General features: G+C 39.7%; 1 protein-coding gene across 1 annotated transcript in view; it reads right to left on the reverse strand.

Moving 5' to 3' along the window:
• LOC134588638 (granulocyte-macrophage colony-stimulating factor receptor subunit alpha-like) overlaps positions 1–20,982 on the reverse strand; it is a 62,230-nt gene that overhangs the window by 31,666 nt on the left and 9,582 nt on the right. Inside the window, exons 3-4 of the mRNA XM_063444285.1 lie at positions 9,859–9,963; positions 3,060–3,205 (exon numbers count right to left, since the gene is read on the reverse strand). Of these exons, the coding sequence (XP_063300355.1) occupies positions 3,060–3,205; positions 9,859–9,963 (251 nt within the window). The remainder of the gene's footprint in view (positions 1–3,059; positions 3,206–9,858; positions 9,964–20,982) is intronic.

Raw genomic sequence — 20,982 nt, forward strand, 5'->3', positions numbered from 1 at the left:
AGGGGCTTTCTTTACATACCATTATTTATATAATCTCATGTAATTTAATTTAAAAAAAAATGAAAAAATATGATGAAAAATTGAACATGTTTTTTGCCTTTTATGTGAAAAATCTTTTACTCATCTACAAAAGCGAATGAAAAAAACTGCTAAATAGATTCAAAATGTTGTCCTGAGTTTAAAAATACACAGTGTTTACATGCTTTTTGCTATTTATTTGCATGTTATAGGGCTATAAGTACAAGTAGGATATTGCGATTTCAAAACATACATTTTTAAAATGTATCAATAGTAACACTATTATCTGTCATAAATCTCTGAATACCACCCCACATGTACATATTTTTTTTTAAAGTAGACAACCCAAGGTATTCAATATGGGGTATGTCCAGACTTTTTTAGTAGCCACTTAGTCGCAAACACTGGCCAAAGTTAGCGTTCATATTTGTTTGTGTGTGAAAAAAGTAAAAAACTAAATTGAACGCTAATTTTGGCCAGTGTTTGTGACTAAGTGGTTACTAAAAAAGACTGGACATACACCATTTGCAATACATTGGGTTGTCTTCTTTTGCAAATGGTATGCCATCATGGGGGTAATTCTCATTCCTCGGCTACCATACGCTCTCAAAGGCAACGTAACCAACCTGGCCATTTTCAATGTAAAAAAATTTTACCCATATATTTGACCCTGTAACTTTCAAAAACGCTAAACAAACCTGTACATGGGGGGTACTGTTATACTCAGGAGACTTTGCTGAACACAAATATTAGTGTTTCAAAACTGGAAAATGTATCACAACAATTATATCATCAGTAAAAGTGCTGTTTGTGTGTGAAAAATGTAAAAAAGTCACTTTCACTGACAATATCATCGCTGTGATATGATTTACTGTTTTGAATCACTAATATTTGTGTTCAGCGAAGTCTCCCGAGTAAAACAGTACCCCCCATGTACAGGTTTTAGGGTGTCGTAGAACGTTACAGGGTAAAATACAGTGCTAACAAATTAAATTCTCTGGACTTTCGACCTGGGTTGGCAGGCAGGTCCCTTAAATTGCAATCAATAAAATTACTTAATTATGTAAGAATATTACATAAATACGCACGTAGAATTTAAATATATATGCTTATTTATATATTTGAAGTCTACGTGTATATTTATATAATTATTTATGTAATTTTGTATATGGATATATGTATAGTTCGTATTCTTTTTATTTATTTATATATACATAGATATATATACAATTTCATTCTAAGTGTATTTTGATATAAATATATATATATATATTAATATCAAAATACAGTTAGAATAAAATTTCATATAGATATATAATTTTTTTTATTTTTATTATTATTACATTTTTTTATTTAATTTAAATTACTTATTATTTGTATTTTATAATAATATATATACACAATATATATAGTATATATATACACGTGTGTAATTTAATTATAAGTGTATTTTTATATTAATATATGTACATATTAATATAAAAATACACTTAGCATGACATTGTATATATGATATATAGACGTATATTATATAGGTATAATATATGTCTATATATCATATATATATATACACATATATAATAATTATTATTTTTTTATTAACTTTAACTTAATTTTTTTTAATGATTTTACAGTTGCAGGGAGACTGGCTGTCAGCACAGGCAGTCCCCCTGCAGGCAGACACATGGACACCTATTGTGACCATGTGGTCGCTCTGTTGAGCGATCTCATGGCCCCAGGGGTCCTAATTCGCCATGGGGAGACTGTCTGGGCTGCAGGCAGTCTCCCCACACTGGGACCAACACCGATCGCCGCCGGGGGGAACGACGGCGATCGGGTAAGTACATTGCACCGTTAGGACGGTTCAGGACCGTCATCGGTCGGCAATGCAAAAATGCAGATGACGGTCCTGAACCGTCCTCGGTCCTTAAGGGGTTAAGATAAACTTAAATACCATGCCAGGGAATGCCAAAGTACATATATATTAGTGATTCATAGATTTAAGATGCATAACGTTCCACGTTCTAATGGGTCACTCGGGTGTTTTTTTGGGCCCCCCTCTAGCACAAGATTGGTCAAAAAGTAGATCCCCATCTGTCGTACAACTCCAACAATTCTATGTCAGCTGGGGATCTACCATTTGCCCATACTTGTGGCATTGTATTTGTGTGCAGTGTTTGTGCGTTTGAATATACGCATGTTTTTGTATAGTGTATAAGTGTGCATGTAGGAGTGTATTAGTATGTATTGTTGTCATTAAAATGCAGTGGTGTATTTGTGTGTATTGCTTGCATTTGAATGCAGGGGTATGTTTGTATGCAGAGTTGCAGGTGCACTTTTGTGTGTAGTGTTGGTGTTTGACCAAAAGTGGTGCTTGTATACAATTTTAATGTTTTAATACAGGGGTGTGATTGTATGCAATGTTTGCATTTGATTGCAGGGGTGTGTTTGGATGTAATATTGGCATTTAAATGTAGATGTACATTTGTGTGTAGTATTGGTGTTACGGAGTCCTCCTGCCCCACAAACTGTCCCCTCAATCCTATTATCTCATATCTCATTCATACTCTGTTTCTTATTGTTGCCTCTCACTAGAATATTCAATTTCTCCCTCTCCTTTGGCATTTTATGAACAAGCCCAACCTTGACTCTAGCTACCTCCCTATCTCACTGCTATCGTTTACCTCCAAGATCCTTGAGAGAGTTGTGTACACAAGATTAACCAACTTCCTCAGATTCAATTCAATGATATCCAATGATTTAATCGCTGCAAAATCTTGTGGTCACTATTCTACTAGTCACTAGTCTATAATAAATCTCTAGGGCTGCAGCATTCCTATGGAAAACAAATATGTTTCCATTATATAATGTGCTACTATGCATATTGAAACAAAAAATACATTTGCACATTACTTTGGGGTATTTTGGGATCCCATAATTCTTACATTCTGGTGTTCTTTTTTGGAAATCTCTTGATAGATGAAGGTGGAGATGAAAAACATTAAAATTTTATTTTACTAAATTATGAATGTGAAACTTACATTGAATGCTTCATCAATAAGGGGATTCTCGTGAATATCAATGCGATATACCATGTCCTTTTTTATGGTGCAATTCCAGGAAATATTCACCAATCCTGGTGAAATTTTAACTTTGATATCTTCAGGATCTAGTGCAATAATTTCCTCTAAAAAGTTAGATAAAACAGTAATTTATAAAACAGTTACTGAAAGGTTACAATTGACAATTATTACACATTTTATATTGTCATGATTTTTTTTTTCAATCTTTGTTTCTTTTTTATTAGTTAAACCAATCATCCACAAATTACATTACATTTGGATAAGCGTTTACAGAATAAATACATCTTTGGTGCAAGTACTTTGCAGTTGCCATATCAGACCTATATTTACCCCCTACAAGCGTGTTATCCATTAGGGGTATGTACTTGTTTCTACCAGCTCTTGTATGTTTTGAGCTATATTGTGTCTACTGCGTTGTGTCATATGTGTCTTGAGTACTGGTGTACCTTCATCATTCTGAAGAGCTGATCCAACTGGGGTCCATAGGTGTGGGTTGCTCAATGTAGCCCCAGAATTGTCTGATCCCCAAATCCCGGCTGGCTAATGGGGCCTTTGCCACAGTTGTTTTGGTGACCCCTGGTAACCTGTGACTCTTTGCAGGTGGTCTGGCTATGGTGGTAACATAATTTGTAGGTGGAGAAGTATAAGAGAGAAGAGAGGAAAGGTAACGTGAGAGAAAGGTAAAGGGAGGGGGAAATGTCCCTAGTAGTCCCTGGGTTGGCGACTCATGGGTACCTCAATGGCTTGTTACCAGTCATTTTTAATGAGACTGCCAAGGTCATATTTATGGACCACGAATCGTGGTAGTTCTGCACTGGGTTATGCGAGTCCATGAGTTATCCCCTATAATAACCATGAGCTCTGATCAGCCAGGTCAGGTTTATTTTTATTTTTTTCTCTTTTCCCCCCTAGTTCTCATAAACCCTCATAGATGTTACCCAAGCCTCCTATTTGTCCCAAGCGGCTATCTGTTTGTGGGATCTGTTTAAACTCATGAAAGCCATCTTTTCATATTGGCCATTAATGGAGACTTGATGGATTACTTCTTCCCTGTTAAGTATTTTGGTGGATTTCCACCCCTTTGCTATCAGTAGATTCGAAGATGCTCGCATGTGAAAAGTCAGGATTTCTTGCTCCCTTTTTAGATCTCTCAGTAACATGAATAGTAAGAAGAATTCAGGTGATTACTTCCATCCCCCAGAAGGGTTTAATTGCCAAACGCTCCCACCAGATATGATAAATGGTGCCCCTTGCCAATCCGCACCTCCAGCTGGTATCAGATGTGGATGCAAACATGTGAGCCAACCGTACTGGCACCAAATACCACCTGGTTAATATTTTTCATAGCAATTCAATGTGTGAAGTGCAGTGTGAGTAGGACTTGTGCGCTCTGAAGGCCTTGGACCATTCGGATTGTGTGAATTTGTAACCCAACTCCCATTCTTTGGTGAAGCTAGGTAATGGTCTTGTCGTGTCCAACATTAGAGTATCATAGCAGACCGATATCACTTTCTTTTTTAGCAACATTTCAATGCAAATTTTCTCTATTAAAGATAGGCATGGCAGTGGTGCCTTGGATGGGGGCATGGCCTGTCGTGACTTCTGCGTAATTGACTGTAATTGAAGGTAGGATAGGTACATGGATGAGTGTAAGTCATGGGTGGGACAGAGTTGTGTGAAGGGTTGTCTCTATTCCATAATTGGTGCAGGAACCTTAATCCCCTGACTTCCTACCTCCTACTGTTGAATGTAGGAATAAGATAGAAGATTTAGCTGGTGTGGCTAGGGAAAAGAGGCTCCATGTAAGAAATTTCTTCTTATGGTTGTCCCGGGTATTTAACATTATAGAGGTTGTGGGTAGCATGCAGGTCGTTTTGGGCGTAAGGGTTTGGATATCCAAAAAAGATACTGGATACCCTCTTCTAGAGACCATTGTGACTCAATGTCCACCCATGGGGGCTTATTTTTGTAGTTGTGTGCACTGATTGCATGGTTTATTATTGTAGCTCGATAGTAGGCCCGTATGTCTGGGATAACCAAGCCTCCCTCGAGGATTTCCCTATTGTTTGTAAGTGTGAGAAATATGTGTTGGGGTTATCTATTGGTAGAGACCTTAACAGAAATTGGGGTTTTGGAAGCAGCATCATTTTGAACGCCGCGATGCGGCCCAGTCATGACATAAATTTGTCCTTTGTCCATTTGTCCAATTGCGTACGTATGTCATTGGCCACTTTGGCATAGTTTGCTTTAAGGAGGTAATTCGAGTTTTTGGTCAATTTTATCCCTAGGTATGTTATCTGATCCACTCTCCAATCAAAGTTGTATAGTTGTTTGAGGTCTTGCACTATAGACTGTTCTAAGTTGATTGGCATAGCTTGTGTTTTTGCTGTGTTAAGTTTATAATATGAGAACCTACTGTATTCCTTTAATGTATCAGTGAGAGCAGGGAGAGAACTTTCGGGGCGAGTGATGGTCAGAAGGACATCATCCGCGAAGAGGCTAAGTTTATGTTCTGTCTTCCCTATTCAGACCCCTGATATGTGTTCGTAAGCGCGGATCTGGGACGCTAGGGGTTCAAGTAATAATATGTAAGTGGAAAGTCCTGTCGAGGACCATTGGTGATAGCGAAGGACCAAGACATGAAGCCTCCATACGCCATTGGCAAGTTGTAGAGTGCTTTGACCGCTGATATGAACTGGGTTATGAACAGGTATTTTCTCATTTCTGTTTGTGCCTCCGATCCCGTCTTCAACGCCTTTTGCGTTGGTGGATTTTAATGGGAACTGCTTCGCTTAGCTGTGGTGGAGCTTGTTGGGGCTGTGGTGGAGCTTGTTGGGGCTTCCTGCTTGTTATTTGCTTCCAAAATTGATTAAAGAGTCTGTCCAGCTTAGACTCAATATCCTGCCATGCTTTGCTGGTACCAGGAGGACACGCGGCTGCCGCCATATTGGGAGAGTCGCAAATGAGTATGTCAGCCTGGGCGGCTGTGCTCTGTGCGTCCATTAGCTCCAGACAGCCTCTCAGGGGTGGACCAGGATAACCCCCACTGGTCCGATGGGGGGGGAGTAACGGAGCTCCTGCCGGGAAGTAGCTGCTCCTGGGCATCCCAGGATCGTGAGATCGGCCGCCTCTCCTGCCCGGTGAGCACCAGGCCACACTTGCCACGTGGAGGTAAGTAAGACTCTGTCGAGTTGCTGACTGCTGTTAAGCATGTCGGGTTGGTCAGGTAGGAGCAACATTGCTGGGTCATCCCCTTCTGGGGTGAAATTCACTTGTTGATAGCTGCTTAAAGTGAGATATTGAGGGAGCTCACATGAAGTGCGTCTTTCCTCCATGACAGCTAGGCCCCGCCCCCCGGAAGCTGCATTCTTAGTGAGAGGAGGGACAGTGTAGCTGCTGCTGATTTAATAGGGAAATCGATAGCTAGGCTAGTGTATTCAGTGTCCACTACAGTCCTGAAGGACTCATCTGATCTCTGCTGTAAGAACAGCACCCCCAAAAAGCCCTTTTTAGGGCTAGAACATCAGTCTGCTTTTTTTTTTTTTCTGTGTAATCTAATTGCAGTTGCCTGCCTGCCAGCGTGTGTGTCAGGCTCACAGTGTATACTGTACCCACTTGCCCAGTGCCACCACTCATATCTGGTGTCACAATAGCTTGCATTTAAAAAAAAAAACCAAAAAACATTTTTGACTATAATATAATAGCAGTCAGTTTCCTTCAAACGTGTGCGTTTCAGGGCCTGCCAGGGCACAGTGTCACACCAGTGCAACTCATATCTGGTGTAACAGTAGTGTACATTAAAAAAAAAACTAGAAATATAGATTTTATAACACATTATCTATTCTCCCTCCTGCCCTATTGTTCTTCATTTAACATGGCTTTCAAGGCATAACGCTGCTATTGATTGGCAAAATTGAGAACTAATTTCTTGGGGTACGAAGTGCATGAGGTTTTGTTTGTCTGCTGTCTCCTGTGTGTGCTTAGAATTTGTCTACTGCAGCCCCTTTCCCTACTAGTGCAGCTCCTCAGCACCTGAATCATGTTTTATAAGAAAATGGCACACAAATTGCCACTGCACAGTACCTATGACTGCGAAAAGAATCTTTAAAATGTTGCTAGGCACTAACCCTGTGTCACTACATGAAAATATGATAATGAAGGAGTACATTCAAGAATCCCTTGCATACAGATTCACAAGACTGTCTTCACCTCTTAATGGTGTTGAGGTCTTCTTTGTTTCCATGAAGAAAGGAGAATGAACCATGAACCAAAATAATTGTTCAATGATCGAGCATGTTTATGCCTATGGCACCAAAATGATAGATGATTGATGGGAGAAAAGATGATTGATGGCTAGTGGACGGACACTAAGTTTCAATTTTATTCACAGATCAAGTAAGAAGTGAACAATAAGGGAAAGGACAGGAAGAGGAAAGAGAAAGCAGTAAAAAAAAATCCATATTTATATATCATATGATATCACATATTATATATATATATATATATATATATATATATATATATATACCACATCATATAATTAATATTTAATATACAATATGTAAATAGACTTTCTTTACCATTCTTCCTCTTTTTCCCCTCTATTGGGTAATTTTTTTTTTACTTAAGTGTACTGCAATATATATTGTACTGCAATATGTGCCCATTTTGCACCCATTTAGTTTATCTGATTCAAAATGTTTTTCGTTTATAAAATTCAGAGGGACTGAACAGTCATATGGCTGAAATTTACCCACCATGAAATGTTTTTTTTTTTCTCACAAAGTGATTCAGCTGAAACACATTTTTTTTCACGGTGCACAAGTCTATTAAGCTCCAATGGTCCAATGTATTCTTGCGTTTCTTGTATTTCTTGTCAGAAATCAAGAAGGCGTTAAATGGAAGATGCCTTTTAATACAGGAGTAGGCATTACAAGTACAGTACTCATTGACATCCTGACACATTCTCCTGATCTTAAAATATAACATTCACTTATTTGTATATTGGCCCTACAAAGTTGCTGTGTAATGGATTATATTGCAAACTAGAGAAGTGAGTGTGTCCAGTGTTTGGGTTACATCACGTCCTCTAAGGAGCTTCAGATAAACAGACCTCAAAAAGTCACTGATGTCTTACAGTGGTCTTTACTTCTGGGGAATAAATCCATTAATTAAGATTCATATGATTTGCAGATTTCTCTGTATAGGAGGTTTATCAAAGGTTCCTCCAAAATTATAGAACCACATTGACAAAGAAAGGAGTTCCTAATTTTGGATTTAAGCTGCATTACAAGCTTTTAACACTCTAAAAAAAGTCATTTGATACTGCTTCTGTTTTGGTTCATCCTGATCCTACTTACCCCTGTGTCATGGAAGTCGATGCCTCTGAAGCAAAGCTAGGACCTATTTTGTCTCAACACAAAAAGTCCAGACAAACCCATCCATAATTGTAGCTATTTCTCATGCAAACTCTCATCTGCTGAGAGAAATTATGACATGGAGACTAGGCATCTCCTCTTAATAGTAATGGCTCTAAAGGAATGTAGAAACCTTCTTGAAGGTTTGCACTCACCAGTCATGAACAAATAAGTCCACTCTTTTTATTCCAATGACTGCGTGTCGATAAGTATACACAGGGCTGCTAGACCTATTCAGTTTTTGTAGATAGGAATGCTAGAATTAAGGGTGGTGGTTTTTATCTAGTTTAGTGCTGCCTCAGTGAGAATGCTCATATGTAATGCTATATGTTGTGTACATATATGCATGTGTGTGTTGTGTAGTGTGAGCGATTTAGTATACTGTGTGCAACTTCCAAATAAATGTTTAGTAAATTAATAATATAGATGCTTGTTGGGTGAGAGGTAAAAAAAATGGAGATATTAATAAGGGTTAGAAATATTTAAACAATAGTGTCTGGATTTGCAGCTGCTTTGAAGGAGGGGACAATTTTAATTGTATTACACCATCATATGCCAAGCGTGGGCACAAAATGTATTTATTTATTCTACATTTTGCATTTTGTATGTGCTTTTATAGAACTAGTTATGGTAGAGGGCATGTGAGTGGTATAAAAGTATTGTCAAATGGCGTTCGTCACAGATGTTTAATTTTTAATGTTGTACCTATATTGACAGTATGGGTACATTTTTAGTAGTAACACGAAAGTGCATGAGTCATTGAGATGGTTTAAAGGAATGCTCCAACCACCATAACTACCTCAGCCCACTACAGCTGTTATAGTGCCAGAGGTGCCCTGGCATACTCCTTGGGAAAGTAGTCAAACTGTGTGAGAACTGTTTGTCAATCCACCTGGAGTGTGCTGGTCACCAGTCACCACCTTCTGGACTAAATCTAGTGGCCCCGGGATTATCTTATTGACTAGAGTGCTAAGAACAGGTCGTAATGGTTGGAGTGTTCCTTTAACAATCTAAATTCTGCCCAACAGCTCAAAGGCCTACTACCTTTATAAAATATACTTAATATATCATATGGATGGTAGAAAATCTATATGCCACAATGTCTTTCCAGAAATAATTAATATGTGTTTGAACAGAGTAATGAATGAAACAGCTTTTTTATTTTGTTCAACACTGAATCTGGTTCCAAGTGTCATTTATGTTTTGCACTGTACTTATACACTTTAGCTATCGTTTTGTACATTTAAATACATTTTAAAAATGCAGCAAAATAATAATAAAACAAATAATAAAAACAATCTTCAGTTATGTTTTCACATTATTCTGGACACTCTTCATACCTTCTGTACTCTTTGCTATTTTGCAAAAGCATTGGATTAGCAACAGGAACACAAGCAACGAAAGAGATGACGTTTTCACCATTTTACTTCTGTGTTCCACTACATCTATAAAGAAAGTGTGTAAGAAAAAACAATAAAATTACTGAATGCCCAGCCAAGTTATAAAACTCATATGTTTCTGTGAAAAAAAATATTTTCTCATGAGATCATAACAAATATGTGGTACAATTTATTATATTTGTCAAATATTTTTTATAATCTATTGTCTAGCAATCATTTTTTATTACATTACATTTCTTTCTTTGAATGTAGGAATGTTTTTGTATAGAGTGTGTGAGTGAATGCAGAGCTGTAATTGTGCATAATGTCTGTGTGTTTAAATAAAGGCATGTTTTATATTTATATGACGTATGTATCTTGTTTCCAATACTTTTAGGGTGCAGGTTGGGGGAGGTCCCAGGTCACATTTTTGCCATGGCGAGAGCCTAAAACATGGGACTGTCCTGGAAAAATTGGAATAGTCAACAAACCATGGCAAAGCCTCAATGACTCACCTCATTGTCCTGCATTTACATGAAATACTGTTACATCTTAATATAAATTGGGTTAAAAAATACCTTCTCATTTTTTTTCTCAACTAATTTGTTATACTAATGGTGAATGAGTTATGTGTACACCTAAAGTGCATGGCACAGAATACACTCCCTACCACAGTAGACATGTTTAAATCTTTCATTAACCCCTTGAAGGACCACTATAGTGCCAGGAAAACAAACTCGTTTTCCTGGCACTATAGTATTTATAGGTCCCCCCCACCCTCATGGCCCCCCTCCCGTCTGGTTGAAGGGGGAGGAAGGGGTTAAACACTCACCTTTCTCCAGCACCGGGATCCCTCGGCGCTGGGGACTCTCCTCCTCCTTTGGACGTCATCGGCATGCGCGCATTCAGTCAGTCCATAGGAAAGCATTCTCAATTCTGAAAATCACAGTGAGAAGCGCGGAACCGCCTCTAGCAGCTCTCAATGAGACAGCCACTAGAGGCTGGATTAACCCATATGTAAACATAGCAGTTTCTCTGAAACTGCTATGTTTACAGCAGGCATTGAGCTGAAGAGCAAACAGCTCTTTAATTAGGCATTTACATGTTTGTCTTTTTAAATATTCACTATGCTCCATATTTATATTCTATGACTTATCATTTTTATTCCATGTATGAACTGTTTTTGTAATTGCAATTTATATATTTACTTAGTTATTTAATACTCCTTCAAATTTTAGTTCATAGTTGCATGGATGACAAGTTAGCATTCAAACAGGCTCATTGCTTTGACACACACACAGACAAAGAAACGGACACACACAAATACACATTGATCATTTTCTCAACTTAATGAAGAAATATACAATATACAATATTAAATAGAAATATACAAAATTAATTAAATAATTATCTTAATATAAAATGCTGTACAAATCAACATAGTTCTGAGGTTTTTGAACTATTGGAGCCATTTCCCTTAATCATCTGTTAAAATTGTGCACATCATGTGCATCTGTTCTGTTGCTTCCTGTTTTCAAACAGTCAACTGATTATTTTTTTAGTAGATTTTGTTGCTAAATAGAACATATTTTATAATTAAAAATTGTTAATCCCCCTCAGGGAGGATTTCTGAGGAAGGCTGAATGCCAAAACAGTGGGGTGTAAGAGAGTCTCCAGCTCTGGGTTAGTATACCACATATACTTATTGGTATTGGATTTCTAGTGAGCACTTTACTGCCTGGGTACTTGCAGCTATTTATATGGTTTATTCTCTGCATGTATGCACTTCATACTTTTTGGTGTATTTCATCTTGTATTTTGAATAAATATTTTTCTATGCAATTCTATACGGTGTGCCTGGAGTTTATTTCTCTTTGTATATAGTTTGTGGACCTGAAGGGGCACAGGTTATGTTCTACTATTTGAGCACCCTGCTCTTTCATGGTTGCATTTTACAGAGCATTTATTAATTCAAATCTGTAGAGCACTGTCTATACTCTGTATGTACAATATACGCGACTGGGATAATCCTGGGTAATACGGTAGGTAGTATTATCCAGGCATTGGACCGCAGTCCAAGGGCCTGACATACAACCTGGAGTTTGTTCTGGGTAACAGGCACCAGAGCAAGCAATCGCTGTCCTACTTGGAATTCTCTGTATCAAGCCTTCCTATCATACCAGACCTTTTACTTGGTCTTGGCCACTCGGAGGTTTTCTCCTGCCAACACCATAAGGGTTTCTACCTTTTCCCTAAGTTCTAACACATAGATATTGGTGTCTCCTTGGAAGAGCACCATCCTTCCTAATACTCCCAAAATAAATCTAATTGTCCAAATACAAACAAAAAGGAAAAGGGGGACTGTCCCTAAATAGCGAAAGATATCGAGAAAATAAATATACTTTAATAAATCCTAGGTTGGGATCACCCAATTTGTCCAATAGGTCAGTCATGAGACACAAGCACTTTAGTAAGTAATGGGAAATATACACTTTAATAGTCAAAGCCAAAGGAAAAGTATGTGTTTAGGCAAGTCTATTTCCCAGCGGGCTGAGAATGGTATTGAAACCTTTTGGAATAAGTAAGAAAAAAGCCCATTAGTCGTCAATTGTATACTAATAGGACAGTACAGGGGATAACCCTACGTAAAGAATGCAAACAAAAAGGAAAAGGGGGACTGTCCCTAAATAGCGAAAGATATCGAGAAAATAAATATACTTTAATAAATTGAGATAAAAACACACACACCAAAGACTAACAAAAGTAGCTATGTACTACTGCCTCAATAATGGATAATTGGGGCAGGCGAGATGGCTATGACTACAATTGCTGGGTGTGCATAAACGGAAAGACAGTGAACAATCAAAAAGGACACACATATATATAAAAACATGAGCTAATATCGCCCTTGGGAATACCCCTGTGTTAAGGAGTATGTGTATGGAACAGGGTCCCAGTGGGTATATAGTATGATACAGCTCAACAAACAGCACGTAGCTTATATGAGAAGAGTATGTTAACGGTCTAAACAATTCCCATAGTAAATATAGCTTGTATGGCTGGTATGTGCCTTGGTGAGCACTTCGCTAGAGTATCGATAAGGTTGTACCGTAGCTAGTATCAATGGCTGCAAGGGCTAACAACCTCCCAGGTAATTTCCCTGTGTAGCAATAACGTGCAGCAGGGACCCCAATGGGTATGCGGGAGGGTAGAGCCACAAAATAGTAATGATAAATAAGCAGCTAATGTTAGGTATATAAGACTTGGTATAGTCACACTGGTTGTCAGGTTATCAACCCCCTAGGGAATACCACAGCGTATGTACAGAGTACACCAGGGTCCCAATAAGTATGCAGGGGGGTATATAGTCAAAGTAAGCACTATAGTGGCAATGCTGTATAATAGTTAGTGGCTAGCTGTAATAGCAAACCTGTACGTTAATTAGCAGTAATCCTGAACTGTGCCTTCATGGGCACCTAGTATAAGGAAAGATATATATATATGATAATCTGTTGCTAATAAGTGCCCTGAGCTGTGCCTTCAAGGGCACCTGGCAGTGAAGTAATTAGCCCACTAACGTTCTAAGATAGAGTATACAGGCTTTTGCCCTAATCTGTGCCTTCGTGGGCACCTAGCAATGAGGGTAATCAGCTTACTAACGTGCTACAATACAGTCTCCAAACAAATGAATAACCTAATCTGTGCCTTCAAGGGCACCTAGCCGTGAGAGTAGAAAGCTTGCTAACGTGCTGAGTAGAACTGTTAATCTGATGTTACAAGATTACAAGCGGAGAGGTCCAAAGGTCCTGGGCAGAGCAAAGGTAAGTGCAATGTCTCTGTGCATGATAGCACCAAAATCAACTTAAAGTAAGTTGCACAGGACCAAACATCGAGCCCCGACGCGCGTTTCGCCAGAGACAGGCTCATCAGGGGGAACCGGCTCTCCAGAGAGGGTGAGTTTAAATACCCCGCCAAGAGTCATCATTGGATCGACCAAAGATGTGATGTCATCAGCGATAGTGAGTCACTACGGAGGCTGGGCGCATCCAAAATTAAAGGTATAGCGCTAGCCAACGAAAGGATCGTGATCTGTATGTCTGATCACGAAGCATTCCACGACCCAAGAGTGGTGCTGACAGGGGAAAAGGGTTAGGGTCTGCCCCTTAGCCCAACAGTAATATTTATTGACCACTGCTAGCCCTTCAATTATAATAAGGGATGGGTCGCATTGTGACAAAAAGATAGTGCATGTTAATGCTATAGTTAGTGGTCTATCAAACAAGTTAGACCTGTCGTTGTTGGTGTGAGTTAGAACGATTAATAACGAATGTCAAAAGTAGTGATAGTGCAACAAAGTGCTGGTAGATGAAAAATAAAATTGTTGACAGTGCTTGTCATCGGTGAATGAATGCGATATAATTGAATTCTTCATTCAATCCCGATGGGGCCAACGTCTTAAAGAGATATATCCACTTAGATTCTTTTTGTAACAGGATCCGATTAAAATCTCCTTTTCTGGGATTGGGCAACAATTTCTCTATTGCCTGAAATCTTAGATTGTCTGGTTTGCCATCATGAAAATTGGTAATGTGTCTAGCCACGGGTGTAGGGGTGATGGTGTTTGCTATTGAATTGATGTGCTGTAAAATTCTCCTACGGAATTGCTGGAATGTTTTTCCGATGTATTGTGCACCACAGCTGCATGTTATAAGATAGACAACCCGGGTGGTGCTGCAATTCACCAGTGCATTAGTGGCTATGGTGATGTTGGACTGTGTTGACTGGACAGTCTTAGAGGGTGTAATATATTCACATGCCTTACAGTGGCCACACCTGTACGTCCCTTTGGTGTTGGTTAGCCAATTGCTAGGTAAGGATGGTACTGACAGGTGGCTATGGACAAGGAGGTCCTGTAAGTTGGTGGGTCTACGTGCTGTTAATGGAGGGTAGTCGGGAAGAATGTCTTTCAGAAGGGGGTTATGAAGTAAAATTGGCCAATTCTTGTGCAGTATATCAGACATGGTATTCCAGCCTCGATCGAACGTGGCGATACACCTTGGTATCTTAGAGTCTGCTTTAGGTTTGCTAGTCGTCAGGCTCACATGTCTGTTTATCCCACTAGCTCTTTGGAATGCCTGTTTGAGAATGCGGTTCGGATAACCTAACTCCTTGAATCTAGATCTTAATAGTTTGCATTCATTATTGTATGTAAGGTCTTCAGAGCAATTCCTTCTTGCTCGTAGGTATTGGCTAAAAGGGATTGAGGCTTTTAGCTTAAAAGGATGATGGCTGTCCCAGTGAAGGAGACTGTTGGTCGAGGTTGATTTCCGGAATAATTCAGTTTGGATACTGCCACCTTCTGTGAGGATTATTTTGAGATCTAGGAACACTAATTCTCGTTCGTCGATCACATGTGTGAGCTTCAAGTTGATCTCATTGTCATTGAGAGTTTGTACAAACTGTTCAAAAATCTGAGTGGGGCCAGTCCAAAACAGGAGCACATCGTCGATGTATCTATGCCAGTTTAGAATATACCCTCTAAACTGGTCAAATTTCGCTGAAGTAACTATGTGCTGCTCCCACCATCCCAGAAAGAGATTGGCGTACGTAGGTGCACAAGTAGTGCCCATAGCTGTCCCTGAGATTTGCAGATAATAATGACCATTGAATGTAAAGTAGTTATGGGTCAAAATAAATTGAAGGGCATTGATAAAGAACACAGTTTGTGAATCGCTGTACGAGGTGTTCTCCAAAAAATATTTACAGGCTAGAAGACCCATCTGGTGGGGTATGTTGGTGTACAGGGCCACCACATCAAGACTGGCTAGCATGGTGTATGGGGGGACTGACATATCATGCAAAAGTTGCAGAGTGGTCTTGGTGTCTTGGAGGTATGAGGGTAACTTTAGTACCATTGGATGTAGAATCTTCTCCATATATTGACTCAAACGCTCAGTTAAACAATTGTTCCCAGATACTATAGGTCTACCTGGTGGTGGGGATAAACCTTTATGTACTTTGGGAAGACAATAGAACGTAGCGATTGTCGGGTTCTTGTGAGGTAATAGGAATTTAAATTCCTCTGTAGTAATGACCTGTTGTGTCCTGGCTTCAGTTAGTAAGGTGTCTAGCTCACTTAAGAATATGGTGGTTGGATCAGACGGAAGGGTCCTGTAACTAAGGCTGTCATTAAGATGGATCATACACATATTGATGTAGTCATGTCTGTTTTGTAGGACAATGTTCCCACCCTTGTCAGCAGGTTTAATAATGATATTATCAAGTGTTTGAAGTTCTTTTAATGCTAAGCGTTCTTGCGGGCTCAGGTTATTGGGGATGGGCATGTGGTTAGATGTCATCTCAAATTGGTTAAGTGACATTTCCACAAAGAGGTCTATGTGTGGCGTGTCCTTAAAGTTGGGTGTAAAGCAACTGTGAGGTTTGAAATTAGTCAGGGGTCTTAGAGGATCCTGTTCATCTAGAAGGCTGGTTAGTGTTTTAGAAAGTTCATAATCCTTTAGGGACAGTCCTAACTCATTTGCCAATTGTTGGTCGCGTTTAGCATACATGATGTTGAGAGCTAATTTTCTACCAAATAGATTTATGTCCTTAGACCAGTTAAAATTGCTGCAGGTCGGAGTAGGGACAAAGGAAAGTCCTTTACTGAGAAGGTTAATATGGCGTGGTAATAATGGAAAATCTGACAAATTGATAATCCTATTCGATGTTAAGTCCTCTGTGTCCGGCCCTGGGTTTTGTACGCCCACCGATCCCTGTCCCTGAGTCTCCCCCGTTGTTGTCGCGGGGGATCCTGCTCTAAAAAAGTCGCAGATTGTGCGCTAGACTGGGTAGGGGGGTTGTTAACTTCCAATGGAATGGGAATATCCAGAAAGGATACCGATCTGTCAGTATTCCTGAGTATGCTCTTATTGCGGTATGGTTGGGCACTGAAATCTCTTTTGCGGTCAGTGCTTCTAGATGACGATTTTCATCTTGGTCTGGGGGGTTCGTCCTGGTCTGACCAATCGGTCTCACCGGATGAAGACCCTCTGTAATTACCCGGTCTCCTGTTATATTGTCTTTTTTGTCTGAAAATCTCACCGTTATTGAAGTCTTTGAAATCACGTTGGAATTTCTGGTGTTTTTTTATATTTTCAAATGTTGTCTAAAGCTAGTGATGTTATTCTGTAACTTATTTTCCATAGGTATATACAGATTGTCAGACTTGAAGCTTTTTATTTTTGAGATTTCGTTTTGAAGTTTAACATTAGTCTCGTCAAAGTTGGTTGTTTCTAATTTGATCAAAAAATCCATCAACCGGAAGGAACAGTCTAAAAGAATGGTGTTCCATTCATTGAGCTGTACTTCGGTTTGTATTTTATCTGGCAGGAGAATGTCGGGACGCAAACCTCTAGGTACTAATTTTTGTTGTGAGTATTGTCGCAAGCTAGTCAATTCCCAGAAACTTCTAATTTGTTCCTGGTATAATTTTTGAATGGCAAAAAAAGAGAAATTTATGTCATTATTGATAGTGTCACTGTTGGTGAGTGGATTAATCGAAAAGACGTTGGTGATCTCATCCTGTCCTAGGTTGGGATCACCCAATTTGTCCAATAGGTCAGTCATGAGACACAAGCACTTTAGTAAGTAATGGGAAATATACACTTTAATAGTCAAAGCCAAAGGAAAAGTATGTGTTTAGGCAAGTCTATTTCCCAGCGGGCTGAGAATGGTATTGAAACCTTTTGGAATAAGTAAGAAAAAAGCCCATTAGTCGTCAATTGTATACTAATAGGACAGTACAGGGGATAACCCTACGTAAAGAATGCAAACAAAAAGGAAAAGGGGGACTGTCCCTAAATAGCGAAAGATATCGAGAAAATAAATATACTTTAATAAATTGAGATAAAAACACACACACCAAAGACTAACAAAAGTAGCTATGTACTACTGCCTCAATAATGGATAATTGGGGCAGGCGAGATGGCTATGACTACAATTGCTGGGTGTGCATAAACGGAAAGACAGTGAACAATCAAAAAGGACACACATATATATAAAAACATGAGCTAATATCGCCCTTGGGAATACCCCTGTGTTAAGGAGTATGTGTATGGAACAGGGTCCCAGTGGGTATATAGTATGATACAGCTCAACAAACAGCACGTAGCTTATATGAGAAGAGTATGTTAACGGTCTAAACAATTCCCATAGTAAATATAGCTTGTATGGCTGGTATGTGCCTTGGTGAGCACTTCGCTAGAGTATCGATAAGGTTGTACCGTAGCTAGTATCAATGGCTGCAAGGGCTAACAACCTCCCAGGTAATTTCCCTGTGTAGCAATAACGTGCAGCAGGGACCCCAATGGGTATGCGGGAGGGTAGAGCCACAAAATAGTAATGATAAATAAGCAGCTAATGTTAGGTATATAAGACTTGGTATAGTCACACTGGTTGTCAGGTTATCAACCCCCTAGGGAATACCACAGCGTATGTACAGAGTACACCAGGGTCCCAATAAGTATGCAGGGGGGTATATAGTCAAAGTAAGCACTATAGTGGCAATGCTGTATAATAGTTAGTGGCTAGCTGTAATAGCAAACCTGTACGTTAATTAGCAGTAATCCTGAACTGTGCCTTCATGGGCACCTAGTATAAGGAAAGATATATATATATGATAATCTGTTGCTAATAAGTGCCCTGAGCTGTGCCTTCAAGGGCACCTGGCAGTGAAGTAATTAGCCCACTAACGTTCTAAGATAGAGTATACAGGCTTTTGCCCTAATCTGTGCCTTCGTGGGCACCTAGCAATGAGGGTAATCAGCTTACTAACGTGCTACAATACAGTCTCCAAACAAATGAATAACCTAATCTGTGCCTTCAAGGGCACCTAGCCGTGAGAGTAGAAAGCTTGCTAACGTGCTGAGTAGAACTGTTAATCTGATGTTACAAGATTACAAGCGGAGAGGTCCAAAGGTCCTGGGCAGAGCAAAGGTAAGTGCAATGTCTCTGTGCATGATAGCACCAAAATCAACTTAAAGTAAGTTGCACAGGACCAAACATCGAGCCCCGACGCGCGTTTCGCCAGAGACAGGCTCATCAGGGGGAACCGGCTCTCCAGAGAGGGTGAGTTTAAATACCCCGCCAAGAGTCATCATTGGATCGACCAAAGATGTGATGTCATCAGCGATAGTGAGTCACTACGGAGGCTGGGCGCATCCAAAATTAAAGGTATAGCGCTAGCCAACGAAAGGATCGTGATCTGTATGTCTGATCACGAAGCATTCCACGACCCAAGAGTGGTGCTGACAGGGGAAAAGGGTTAGGGTCTGCCCCTTAGCCCAACAGTAATATTTATTGACCACTGCTAGCCCTTCAATTATAATAAGGGATGGGTCGCATTGTGACAAAAAGATAGTGCATGTTAATGCTATAGTTAGTGGTCTATCAAACAAGTTAGACCTGTCGTTGTTGGTGTGAGTTAGAACGATTAATAACGAATGTCAAAAGTAGTGATAGTGCAACAAAGTGCTGGTAGATGAAAAATAAAATTGTTGACAGTGCTTGTCATCGGTGAATGAATGCGGTATAATTGAATTCTTCATTCAATCCCGATGGGGCTTAGCATTAAAAGAACTTCAAACACTTGATAATATCATTATTAAACCTGCTGACAAGGGTGGAAACATTGTCCTACAAAACAGACATGACTACATCAATATGTGTATGATCCATCTTAATGACAGCCTTAGTTACAGGACCCTTCCGTCTGATCCAACCACCATATTCTTAAGTGAGCTAGACACCTTACTAACTGAAGCCAGGACACAACAGGTAATTACTACAGAGGAATTTAAATTCCTATTACCTCACAAGAACCCGACAATCGCTACGTTCTATTGTCTTCCCAAAGTACATAAAGGTTTATCCCCACCACCAGGTAGACCTATAGTATCTGGGAACAATTGTTTAACTGAGCGTTTGAGTCAATATATGGAGAAGATTCTACATCCAATGGTACTAAAGTTACCCTCATACCTCCAAGACACCAAGACCACTCTGCAACTTTTGCATGATATGTCAGTCCCCCCATACACCATGCTAGCCAGTCTTGATGTGGTGGCCCTGTACACCAACATACCCCACCAGATGGGTCTTCTAGCCTGTAAATATTTTTTGGAGAACACCTCGTACAGCGATTCACAAACTGTGTTCTTTATCAATGCCCTTCAATTTATTTTGACCCATAACTACTTTACATTCAATGGTCATTATTATCTGCAAATCTCAGGGACAGCTATGGGCACTACTTGTGCACCTACGTACGCCAATCTCTTTCTGGGATGGTGGGAGCAGCACATAGTTACTTCAGCGAAATTTGACCAGTTTAGAGGGTATATTCTAAACTGGCATAGATACATCGACGATGTGCTCCTGTTTTGGACTGGCCCCACTCAGATTTTTGAACAGTTTGTACAAACTCTCAATGACAATGAGATCAACTTGAAGCTCACACATGTGATCGACGAACGAGAATTAGTGTTCCTAGATCTCAAAATAATCCTCACAGAAGGTGGCAGTATCCAAACTGAATTATTCCGGAAATCAACCTCGACCAACAGTCTCCTTCACTGGGACAGCCATCATCCTTTTAAGCTAAAAGCCTCAATCCCTTTTAGCCAATACCTACGAGCAAGAAGGAATTGCTCTGAAGACCTTACATACAATAATGAATGCAAACTATTAAGATCTAGATTCAAGGAGTTAGGTTATCCGAACCGCATTCTCAAACAGGCATTCCAAAGAGCTAGTGGGATAAACAGACATGTGAGCCTGACGACTAGCAAACCTAAAGCAGACTCTAAGATACCAAGGTGTATCGCCACGTTCGATCGAGGCTGGAATACCATGTCTGATATACTGCACAAGAATTGGCCAATTTTACTTCATAACCCCCTTCTGAAAGACATTCTTCCCGACTACCCTCCATTAACAGCACGTAGACCCACCAACTTACAGGACCTCCTTGTCCATAGCCACCTGTCAGTACCATCCTTACCTAGCAATTGGCTAACCAACACCAAA

The sequence above is a fragment of the Pelobates fuscus genome, chromosome 1, assembly GCF_036172605.1.
Source record: "Pelobates fuscus isolate aPelFus1 chromosome 1, aPelFus1.pri, whole genome shotgun sequence".
Classification (NCBI taxonomy): Eukaryota; Metazoa; Chordata; class Amphibia; order Anura; family Pelobatidae; genus Pelobates; species Pelobates fuscus.